Source organism: Lycorma delicatula, chromosome 7 (genome assembly GCF_047948215.1).
Source record: "Lycorma delicatula isolate Av1 chromosome 7, ASM4794821v1, whole genome shotgun sequence".
NCBI lineage: Eukaryota > Metazoa > Arthropoda > Insecta > Hemiptera > Fulgoridae > Lycorma > Lycorma delicatula.
Genome location: NC_134461.1, coordinates 81166808 through 81179740, shown reverse-complemented (window position 1 = coordinate 81179740; position 12933 = coordinate 81166808). Strand labels below are relative to the sequence as shown.

The following is a 12933-nucleotide window of genomic DNA, read 5'->3' as shown; positions in this document are numbered from 1 at the left end:
CAGGGACTATTCTCGTTGAAAATCTTAGGAGAAATGCGACGCAGTTCATTGAACTGGGTCATTGTGTGTTTATGTTTTTTTTTTTTTATTAGTTACATCTAGTGCAGATTTATGGTATCATATCCTTTATTTTTTTTATCTATTTAAAAACGTAAAAGTTTTTAAATGGTAATGTTTTTAAATGGAACTTAGTAGAAGTTATGTTTTTGTTTGTTGTTGGTTTGTGTAGCAACCAAATATTACCAGATACTACTAAGTTGTAGGTAGATTTACACCCTGTTTTAAGCCTTATAAAATACTATTATCTGTATAATACCTATGTATATAAAATCATGTTCCACATCCAAATCTAAATACCTCTTCATCCTCTGCATTATGTGATGGAGCTTTCTGTTATGTTGGTGCAGAAGGAATCTTCCACAGTACTGCACAATTTTTTATTTATGGTATAGTGGTGCTCAGATAAGTATATCTTAATTCCCCGAAATGTTATCTCATATGCTAGGATTAGAAAGAGCTGGTAGTAGTTGAGTACCATACCTGATTCTGTGGTGTGGAGACAGTTCATTTAGAGATGTATAAACAGAAAAAACTTAGTGTATGGTCAACCTTGATGCGCTTATAAGTGGATCTTATGCTGCACAATATTTTTTCTTTAATTTTGGGATATAAATCATGTTTCCGACATATCTTGAAGAGATTGTACATCCTTAGGCCTATAAAAAAAGACAGATTATGTCTTTCTAGTCTGTGTCGAGTATGGTCAGAAGATTTTGTTAAAATAAAGATACCAATACCTAAAAAGGTTGGAACCAAAAAATGTGAAGAACATAGAACTATCGGATTAATCTCACATGGTGCAAAAATAATCCTGAGAGTTATGGATACAAAGTTGATTACAAAAAATACTGGGGAAGAACAGTTTGGATTCAGAAAGGGAAAATGACCAAGTGAAGCTGTAGGACTGATCAGAATGATTGGAGAGAAATGTTTTGAAAGAGGAAGAGGATTGAGCTTGTATTTTATAAATAAGGAAAAGCCATTTAACAGAGTACAATGGGAAAAGTTATTTGATATTCTGAAAGAAAAAAGAATTGATTGGAAGGATAAAAGACTAATCAAAGAATTGTATATAAAATGAGAGTCTCACAAATTGGTTAGAATTAGGCAGAGGAGTTAGGCAAGGCTTCTGTTTATCACAAACATGATTCACTCTTTGTTAAGGAAATGTTGAAAGTAATATTGGATGGCCAAAAAGGAGTAAGCATACGTGAAAGAAATATAAATTGTGTCAGATTTGCTGACGATCTGCTAATTGTACAAGCTAGACACTCAGACATTACAAGGATTGATAAAAGCATTGGAAATTGGGATGAAAATAAATGCGAGGAAATTATGAAAGTGAATGAGACTAAAAATATGGTTGTAACAAAAGGAAAAATTGAGCAAGTAAAAAGATACAGATATCTTGGGACAGTACTAACCGAAGATTGGAGGAGTAAAGAAGATAGTTGGGAATTGCAATGGCAAAGGAAGCTTTTTTTTTTAGAAAGAAAAACCTACTCCACAGCAACATTGATCTGAACCTGAGGAAGAGATTGATTGAAAAAATACTATGTTTGGACAGTAGTGGACAGTAGTACAGTAGTGAAACATGGACACTGGGGAAAGATGAAAAGATAGGATCAAAACTTTTGAGATGTGTGTCTGGAGGAGGATGGAAAAAGTGGCAGACAGAGTAAATAACATAGAGGTATTAAGAAGAAGAATGAACACTATCTGAAGGAGGAAAGGAAACTGGATTGGGCATATAATTAGGGGAAAAAGAATAATACAGTTCTTGCAAGGTGAAAAAAGAAGAGGAAGGAAGAGGTTGTTGTTAATAAATGACATAAAGGGTAGTGAAGGTTATGATGAGTGGAAAAGAAAAGCATGAGACAGAAACAGATGGGTACAATAGTGGTGCCAGAGACTGCCAACTAGCACCACATGATGATGAATCTGTATCATAATGTATGGTAGATTTCTAGCTTATATATACAATATATATACATAGTTTATATATATAAGGTCTGTAAATAAAGTAATGAGACTAGTCTTTTTTGGCAGCCAAAGTGGCAACACTGTAAAGGTACTAGTAAACATATGCTTATATGAACAGCTGATTTATATTAGGTATTAATATTTTTAGTTTATTGTTGTCACTTGAGATGTAAATAAACTTTTCATGAAACAAGTTTTTGTTGTGCGTTACAAAAATGGGTGATATTACTTTTGAGCAATGTTGTGCAATCAAGTTTTGTGCTAAACTTGGGGAGAATGCTACTGAGACCTTTGCAAAATTGAAAGTGTGTATGGACATGATACTTTGTCAAGGCCAAATTTTTCAGTGGTTTAAAGCATTTTCAGATTGCTGGGAATCAGTTGTGGACAACCCATGCTCTGGAAGATCATTAACGTCAAAATGTGACAACAATGTTGAGTGAATCAGACTTGATATGTTACAACCAGTGATTAACTGTCAGAATGACTGCAGAACAGTTGAATTTGACAAACGAATTGGACATGAAAAACGTTTGTGCAAAATTGGTCCCAAAAAACCTCACTGTTGAACAGGAAAACAACAGTGTGGAATGTGCGACGAGCTTCTAGGGCGAATTGAAACTGATCCTGATTTTCTAAAAAACATTACTGGTGATGAATCTTGGATATTTGAGTATGACCAAGAAACAAAACGCCAGTGCAAGGAGTGGCACACTTCAAACTCACCACATCCCAAAAAAGCAAAAATGAGCAAATCAAAAATCAAAACCATGCTAATTTGTTTCTTCAATAGTAATGGTGTTATCCATAAGGAGTTTTTGCCTGGGATAGACAGTAAATCAATATATTTACCAAGAAATTCTTGAAAGACTGCATTAAAGAGTTGCCCACATAAGTTCAAACTCACCACATCCCAAAAAAGCAAATCAAAAATCAAAACCATGCTAATTTGTTTCTTCAATAGTAATGGTGTTATCCGTAAGGAGTTTTTGCCTGGGATAGACAGTAAATCAATATATTTACCAAGAAATTCTTGAAAGACTGCATTAAAGAGTTGCCCACATAAGACCAGCCATCTAAGATAACTGGATGCTGCATCATGACAATGCACCTTGTCACACTGCACTCTCAGTTAATGAGTTTATGGCAAAGAAAAACATTCCTGTAGTCCTGTAGCCATCTTATTCAATTGATTTGAGTCTTGGAGACTTTTTCCTGTTCCCAACTTGAAAAAAACAACTCAAAGGACACCATTTTAGAACAGTAGAAAACATTGTTTTCAACCCTATATTTAAAACTATTTCATTCAAATGTACTTATTTTATTAATTCCCTTCCATTACATTATACGTATATTTTATTTAATATTAATTCCTACTCTTTAAAAATTCTATACTTGCTATTGATAAGAGGTTATTTCTGTTCATTGCATAGCTCAGTTTAATTCATTGCATACTTGAAGTTTCTGTTGTTTTTTTACCTGAAATGGATTTGCTTTCATTGTATAATAAATTCAAAGAAAATGATTCTTTTTTCAGTTGAAAAGAATACTGCTCTCAGCTTTTAAGTGTCAGAATGGGACATCAAATGACTTTGCAGTTGGATAATCAGAACAGTTGGAGATCTAATCACCACTATTTGTTTTGAAAACCACTTCATATTAAGACTTATTTAGCAGTTAGGCTTCCTTACACTTGATTTTTTTCATTTATTTACAGACAAATAAATTAACAACATTAAAAACTACAATAAAGAGTGGAATGTTTCCCAGCTACAGCTGGTGACTGGTCACATTACAAACCCAAAGTGTGTGTTAGTGTATTATTAAAGTGTGAAAATGTTATTAGTAGTCTGAACACTGAAGTTGAAATAGATAGATTGCTGTTTAGTCGGCAGAAATGCAGTAGAGGACAAGATTTACCACAGAAATTGGAATTTTTGGAGGCATTTGCTACCAAATGAAGGAGTGGCTGCACCTAACTGGCTAAGTAATATTTTGCTTGAAGTTCTATATAAAGGAATTGCACACAACAATTATTTCTAATGAATGGAAAGACTATGTGATTTAAAATATTACCCAAAATGAACACAGCTGACATTTAACCAAATATTGATATCTGTTAATAGCAAAACTCGAGTTCATATACAGGTTATTGAGTTAATGGGGAAAGGCCAAATCAAAGAACAAAAAGACATGAGGGACTCATTGTATAATGTAAGATGGTAATTTATCTGGATTCATGAAAGGGGTAAAGGTTGAAGCTAGAAATCGTGAACAACCCTTTGATCAATTTCTAAGTGATACTGTTGCATACTGGCCTTCTAGCAAACACCTATAATAAATTTTTCATTGTCATTTCGTATTTATGTATTCAATTGTCAAAATAAAAATGTAACGATATAAAATATTCCTGATTCTGGTATTACTATTTCATTACTTACAATTTCAAGTTTTCAGTATATAGATTATGTAGTGTAGGGGATTACGAGTAATAGAAAAGATCCTACTTTCCCTCCCTAGCTTTTTGTTGAAGATTAAACAAAGTAGTTTGCTTAGTTGCAAGTTTTATTGTGTTATCACTCATGAACTCATACATATATCATTCTGCTATTAAGCATGGAATTTTTATATAACTGTTAGTCATTTTAATATGACCATTTTCTTTACGCTTATGATCTTCTGTAAACTATTATCAACTGATCCAGCAAAAAAATTATATAAGTAAACTTACTTTTTAATTTTAATATTATTGCATATTAGGACGAAGACATTCCTGGGTCACTCTGTGTAGTTACTGTTACTTTTCTTTCATGAATGCAGTTTTACATGTCCTAGATTATGATTCATTGAATTATGTCAAATCTTGATTTTGTATACTTATACTATACTATTTTGTATAATTGATAAAGTGCAGTTCACTTAACATAAATAATATTGTTAAACATAAGAATAAATAAAATTCTATTAAATGTATTAAAATTGCTTATTTTTGAGATAGTTTAATTTCCGACATTTGTGCTGTGTAACTTATTTCAGATTCCAATTTCTTACATTTTTATTTATGAAAATAATCTTTGATACAATAAAAAAATAAAATAATTTTCCTTGATTAATCATTGCCTTTGCCTTTATAATTTCAATATAAAGTTTTTTTTTTACATGTCAAGATAATGTTGCTAGTAAGTATAGTTAGTTATTTCAGGCCAACCAATTTTGAGACATTGATTTTAGTTGAATCTAATGGCCAAAGTAGCATTAGTTTAGTATTCAAATAAAAAACAAAAATTACTATCTTTTTAATTTGAATCTGGGTGCTATAGATATTCAAATTTAATAAAATATATACACTTATATAAATTAGCATGCAAATTAATCCAAATGTTATTTAATAAAAAGTAACTTTATTTGGAAAAAAAATCATACCTGTACAATATGTAAATATCTAGTAATTAATGTGCCTTCCTTTATTCTTAATCACTTCATGTTCATTATTTGGCATCAATTCAGCAAGTATACTGCACATCTTTTGTGATTTCTACATCATGAAACCATATATTATTGCTTTAATGTCAATTTGTATGGTACAATTCATTTTTGAGAGTTGTTTTTTGACTATTGACTAAAAATTTTCAATTGGATTTAAGTCTGGGGAGTTACCTGGCCAAGAGAGTACTTTAATGTTTCATTCTTCAAAAACTTTTTCCACTTTTTTGGCTGTATGGCATGACACCAAATTTTGTTGAACACTTTGTTGCCTTATGGAATATGTTTTGAAGTTGTCACAAACCTTTTCTTCAGAATCTTTATATACCCACCACTTTTCAATATACCATCTACTGGAAGTAATGAACAAGGGCCTTCAAATGTGAAAAAACTCCAAAACATTTTTCTGAGGATGTTTTACTGATTGTGAGCCGGTGATGTATTTTTATCTAATGCTTTTCTAACGTATGGAATCCTTTATCCCTGAACATAAAAATGTGACTTATTGGAAAACATAATATTTTTCCACTCTTCTTTGGTATAGCATTTGCTTTGGCCCACAAGAGCCTTTTTTTACTCATTGCTGGTGTGTAAAGCTGCTTTTTAGTTGACTGACAAACTTTCCATTCACCTGCAAGAAGTTGGTGTCTAAAATTTATCACATGTAAATCTGTTCCACTGCCTGCTAATTCTCAGTTTAAGTCCACAGCAGATAATTTTGGATGAAGTTTATTTTTTCTCACTAATAACCAATCTGTGTTGCCATAGTGTTTCTGTTATGGCCACATTTGCCTTTTCTTTGATGTTAAAAGAGTCCAGTTTCTTTAAATTGTTTTAAAATAACATTCACTGTTCCTCGTCCAACACCATACTCAGATGCTATTTGTTGTGTCATATTTGTATGGTCAGATAGAAAAATGATCTTTGAACGCTTTGTTGGAGTTATGTCCATTATTTTACATTTAAATTGCATATAACAAAAAATACAAAAATATGATTTCATAATAAAAAATTAAATAGACTTTCCCAAAACACTATTTATAACATGAAAAGTGCTAAATAACCAAAGAACAATAATGTCATATACTGAAAACTTAAAGAACAGATTTGGTCAAGCAGTGTAGTCACAATATAGAAATAAACAAAACTTTCCCTGTGTTCAAATAAATTTGCACATTACTGTATCTTTATACGAAAGACATCCAATTAAAAAAAAGTTAAACCTAGTTACAGTTACTGTAGTATTGAGATAAATGTCAATGGATTCAATATAATAATAATCATTATGAATAGAAACAGGCTCGTATATGGACGATGGATCATTATGAATAGTCACTAGGTTTAACTGGAGAAATTCATTTTTTGTACTTAATAGATTGAAGGTAGTAAAAATCTATCTGAAATAATAAATCTGTATTTCCTTTTATTTAAATCATTTTATTAGTTTTTGTTTTTAATTTTAGAAAAAGTGATGCTACAGCAATACAAAATAAACTACAAGGTATGAGTGTTGTATGTGAAGTACGAAAGTTAAATGTAGGTGATTATGTTTGGATCTGTCGTGATGTTCTTGGAAATGAATTAATGCTTCCATATATTGTAGAACGCAAACGTATTGATGACCTGTCTAAGAGCATAAAAGATGGACGATTTCATGAGCAAAAGGTAAGCACTGTTGTATTGCTATTTAGGAAAATTTTAAAATTCTCTTTTCTCCTGTTTTTTGTTTTTGTTATTATTTATTGTGGCGATTAGCTGCAAATAAATTCCAGCATAGGAAAATTGCACCCAGCATCTGTTAACCAAGGCTATGGAAGTGGTCAATTAAACATACTCAGCCATTGGCTTATCTCTTCTTCACACCCTGAGACATCCCAGGTATTGCTAAACCATTCAATTTTGAGTAATATAACCAGAACCCTTGTAAAAATCTCATGTAATTTTAGAAGTAATGATGCTTTATTTTTATAGCTAGGTTTATTAGATTTGCATATCTATTAAAATGATGAAGTATTCTACAAAAATAATCTCAAAAAAAAACCTTTTTCAAAATTCTGAATTTATCACTTCGAAATTATTCTTAAAACTAATAATAATAATAATAATAATAATAGTCATCACATATCCAATTTCTAAAGTAAATTATATTAATGTAGTTTTTTTCATTTTTACTGCTATGAATGTTATAAATAGAGTTATAATTAGTAATTTTTAACTCTTCTTTATAAGAATAATGATATTAATTTTATCTTGTTTATTTAGAACTCATTTTAGTTTTATCTAGAACCATTTGGAAGATAAGATGTTCTAGGATCAGTATTAATATGTAAACTTTCATCAGCATCAAACTACTATATATATTCCTTATAAATTTTTCATGTTGGACATTTTTAATATTAATTAACATAATTGAGATGTACGCATTCGTCCATCATAGCGCTATTTGCTATAAATAATCAGCAAATCTATAGAAATAAAAAATTAACTGAAGTAAAGTGGTAGCTGAATTTATGTAGATATAGAGGATAAAATTATTATCGTTTTGTTTTTTCCTTCACATATATTTCTTAAGATCTCAATAAAAAAATTTGATTTGTTAAAATATTTTCTATTTGTAATCATCAATATTAAGAAAATTATATTTAGTACGATTGATACTGTTTGGAAATTTTTACTTTTCCTTCTACTTGATAAAGAAGTTGATAGAAATATTTCTAATTTTTTTCCAGTGTTTGCTTAGAGCTTAAAAATTTTAATCTGCATGAATTCAATCCTGTGATATTTGGATTCTGACCAAAAATATCATAAAATATAGTTAAAATACTTCATATGACAATATTGTGACTTAATTTGAATAATTTTTTAAAATTATATTCCCTTACCCTTTTTAAAGGTTTAAAACTGCTAATGATAGCATTTTATTTAGATAAAGTAATAAAAAATGTTTTAATCCTATTGATGTAATCTATTAAAAGTAATAAAATATTAACCTATTAAATGTAAAATCAACGATTTTGGATTAAAAACTGCCCTCCCTAACAGTGCCATATCTAGAAAAAAGTAATAAAAATAACATTTATTACTTATTTGTGTAGTGATGAAAGTGTTTTTATTAGAAAAATTTCTGCGATTATTTTTTAAGCTAAAATCACATCAACTTTTCATTATTTCCTGTTTATTTCAATATGGGGTTCTTGGATTATTGATAGCTCGTTTAGTTTTCGTGTTATTGTTAATTGAGTGCAATGTGCTTAATTGTTACTTGAAATTTTGCAATGTGCGATTTTCAGGAGCAATAGTACAAGTAAAATTTTGCATGAATCTGGGAAAAAATTTCACAGAAATGTTTTAACTCTGAAAAAAGTTTATAGAGGATGATGCTCTGGGTCGTACACAATGTTACGAATGGTTTTCATGATTTAAAAGTGGTTGTCAACCAATTGAAGATGACCCTCGACCAGGAAGGTCTTCGATTTCAAATGATGACACCTGTGTTTAGAAAATCAACAATCTGGTGCATGCTAATTGCCAGTCAACTGTCAGAGAACTTGCAGAAGAGGTTAACATCTCGATTGGATCACTCCATGACATTTTAACTGAAAAACTGAACATGCATCAAGTTGCAGCAAAGTTTGTATCTCATTTGATGACTGAACAGCAGAAGGAACATTAAGTGGATGTTTGTTGGCAATTTCTTGAACAAGTCAATGACAATCTCATAATAGGAGATGAAAGCCGGGTTTAGAGCTACAATATTGAGACAAAAGTTCAATCATCACAATCCATTGACAAAGTATCTCCACGCCCCCAAGAAAGCATGTCAGTCTTGATCCAATTAAAAGTGATACTCTGTGTTTTTTTTTATTTTAATGGAATTGTCCATTTTGAATTTTTGCCTCAATGTGAAACAGTGAACCGTGTGTACTATCAAGGTGTTTTACAAAATCTGCAAAAAGAGAACAGAGTTGTAGTGTGACAACTCATGGTTCCTTCATCTCATCAATGCGCCCACAGGCTCAGCTTTGTCAGTTTTGTGCCAAAAATCAGATGACTGTCCTCCATCAGCCTCCCTTCTTGCCAGACCTCACTCCTTGCGATTTTTTCCCCGAAATTAAAATCAGTGATGGAAGGACACTGTTTTGAGACTGTTGATGACATTAAAGAAAATTCATCACAGACCTTAAGACCATTTCAAATGACGCTATCCAGGACTGCTTCACAATGTGGAAACACCGCTAAGAAAAGTGTGTGAATAAGGGTGGGGAGGGGAGTACTTTGAAGGGAACAAGGACCAATAATCTGTAAAATTAATAATAAAGATTAAAAAAATAAAGTTTGGTTATTTTCTTAACTCAGACCTCGTAATTCGCTATTCTATCATTCAATTTATTAAAGAATTGAATAGAATCAGTCTCCAGATCACCAACTTCAATACAGATCTTTGCTAATACTCCTTCCTGAAGAATCCATATGTACCTACAAACACATAAAAGTTTGCGTCTGAGAGTTTCATATTTTTGGATTTATTTCATCTCAAAAAATTGAAAAATATGAATATTTGCAGGTTTAATTTTTTTTACTTTTTGCAGTACTTTTTTTGTATTTACTGTAATAGGACAAAAGGGATTGAAGATGATTACCAAAGGTTGAGCATGTTAATCTATATATCATGGTGGAAATAGATATTATTATAATAATAATAAATACCATGTGAGTAATAATAAGTAAGAATAATATTAAATTTTATTACCAGTTAATAATAAAACAAAGTTTGATTTTGATATGTTAATAGTTTTACATTTTATAAGTTTATATGTTGTAATTATTCTTTGTAAATGTTTTTAACATTAATATTAGGTTTTTTTTACAGTTCAGGTTGAAAAATTTGCCAGTTATGCAGAGAATATACATTGTAGAAGGGCTTGGAAAGCGTCCATATACAGGATTATCACTAAAAACATTAAATCAAGCAGTATGTAATACACAAATTGTTGATGGTTTTATTGTGAAACATACATCAAGTTTTGTCAGTACTCTAAAATATTTAGTAGGTCTCTACATTCAGTTTCGCAAGTTACTCTTTGTAAGTATCAACTAATTTAAAACTGTTTTTTTATTTACAAATATGTGTTTTTAAAGTAAGGACTGTAGTCCTTTCATAGTGTTTCACTTCTTCATTTCCTCTTAAAAAAATTCTGCTGCCAGTGATTTAAACCACACTATACGCCATTTTTCAAAAATGATTATTGTGAAAAAATTTTTCAAAAATGATCATTATCATTGTAAAACCTTTATGATGCAAGCTACTGTTTAATGTAAAGAAAAGAAAAAATAATCAATGGAAGGTAAATCAGTGCTGTAGGGTGGATGACTGAAGATTTCTCAATGAAATTGGAAAATTCAATGCCACTGTCTGATTATGGCCAGACATTATTATTTTTTTAACATTTTACAATACATATCAGCATTCACAGTAGTTCTGCAAACACTAAATTCAACAAGCAAGACATCCTTTTTGTTCTAAAAGGATGTTGCTGTAGAGTTATTAATAAAAAGCTATTCTTATCAGTAGTATTTACAAGGTGAATCAAATATAAACGATATATTTTTTTAAATAAATATATTGATTAATAATATACACAATTCATACCTTCATCATTTCTTTATATAGTCTCCACGAACTACACATCTTTGCCAACGATTTGGAAGCTTGAATATTCCTTGTTCATAAAAGTTTGAGAACAAGTGGAGTCATAAAAAGTTTGAAGATGTTGAGAAGCGCACACCCTTCTCAACATCTTCATTGTTTTCAAATTGTTCCTCTCCAAGCCACTTTTTCAAGGGCGCAAACAAAAAATAGTCACAGGTGGACAAATCTGGACTGTAGGGAGGGTGGTCGAGGATTTCCCAGTGCATTTTTTCCAATTTATCCCTTGTCAAAATCGCAATGTGTGATTTGGTATTATCTTGGAGAAGGATGACATCTCTGATGGGCAACCCCCATTTTTTGTTTCAGTAGGCGGGTCTTGTTAACTTTAGCAGCTGGCAGTAGTAAACCGCATTCACTGTTCATTGATTGTGGAGAAAATCAACGAGTAAAACTTCCCTTGATTAAAAAAATCATTGCTATAACTTTTCTGGCTGACAGACGAGTTTTGGTTTTCTCTGGGCAGCCCTCATCCTTCCTTCACCACTCCTTTTTTGCCATTTTTGACTGGAGTGTAATGATGGACCCATGTCTCATTACATGTGACGATGCTTCAAAAAATCATCTCCTTCTTGCCGAAATTGATTCAGAAGTCTCTTACAGGTCTCCAACCTAACATGTTTTTGATTTTCAGTGAATAACCTTGGAACCCATTGAGTACAAATTTTTCTAAAGCTGAGATGATCAGTAAAAATGGATTGAGCACTTCATAGCTGATACCCACTTCTGACATGATTTCTTCAACAGTGAATTGACGATCACCTTCGATAAGTTCTTGAACGGCACAGATGTTGTCAGCTGTGAAACTTGACCTTGGGTGTCGATCATGACTTTCGTTTTCTATACTTTCTTGCCCACCCTTAAATTGTCTAGCCCATGTATACACTCAGTTCTGGGAAAGTGTAGAATCTCCAAATGTGCCTTTAAACGAGTTAAAATTTCCACAGGTTTAATGCCTTCATTAGTTAAATACTTTATACATTGTGCAACAGACAACTGAACCTCTTGCTTACTCATAGCTATACTGATGACAGAACAGAGCAGAGGAGCTAACCAAGCTGGTTCCCCCTCTGTAACATACCAAACATTAACTCCCTCACTCCGCCATCCAGCTTGGAACTGCTTGCTGCATAGAATAGCAAAATTACCATTTAAATTTGATTCACCCTCGTAGTAGAGTTGTTTTTATTGGACTCTTGTCACACAATACTAGTCGTGCATCTTATATAGCCTTATTTTGATCCTTAATATCACAAAATAGTCTAACTAATCAAAACAAATTTTGCTACCTATAGTTTAGTCTTTGATTAGGGTCATACCAATATATTTTGCTGTTTCAGAGATGTAGTTTCTCTGAAAAAATTTAGGCTTTTCAAGATAAACACAGTTAGATTCCCTTGTCAACACAGTCCCATTTCCCTTGTGCAAAACAACTTTCAAGAGTATGGAGAAATTGCAACATTTAAAAGTTTGATAGTTTTTTTGTTTATAGTTGAACAGTTTTAATGTGCTTGCAATTCTATGAAATTAGAAATAATATCTTGGTAATTTAGACACAAACCTTAATCTACGTAATATAGAGTACTTCTAATTTTCACAGGCCTTTTACCATTAACTCATGCAGCTCTCTTGAGGAGCTTATAGGTCCTCATTGGGTTCAATGTCCCTTCTTTCACTCAGCCCTTTTTATGTTTTTGGTT

The 12933-nt window shown here is 31.4% G+C and overlaps 1 protein-coding gene across 3 annotated transcripts in view; it reads left to right on the top strand.

The window, feature by feature from the left end:
* The window catches only part of mus81 (mus81 structure-specific endonuclease subunit), a 50679-nt gene that overhangs the window by 28571 nt on the left and 9175 nt on the right, over positions 1–12933 (top strand). For all 3 annotated transcript variants that reach the window (XM_075371000.1, XM_075371001.1, XM_075371002.1), the window contains 2 exons: positions 6990–7191; positions 10397–10609. In XM_075371000.1, coding sequence (XP_075227115.1) covers positions 6990–7191; positions 10397–10609 — 415 coding nt within the window. The remainder of the gene's footprint in view (positions 1–6989; positions 7192–10396; positions 10610–12933) is intronic.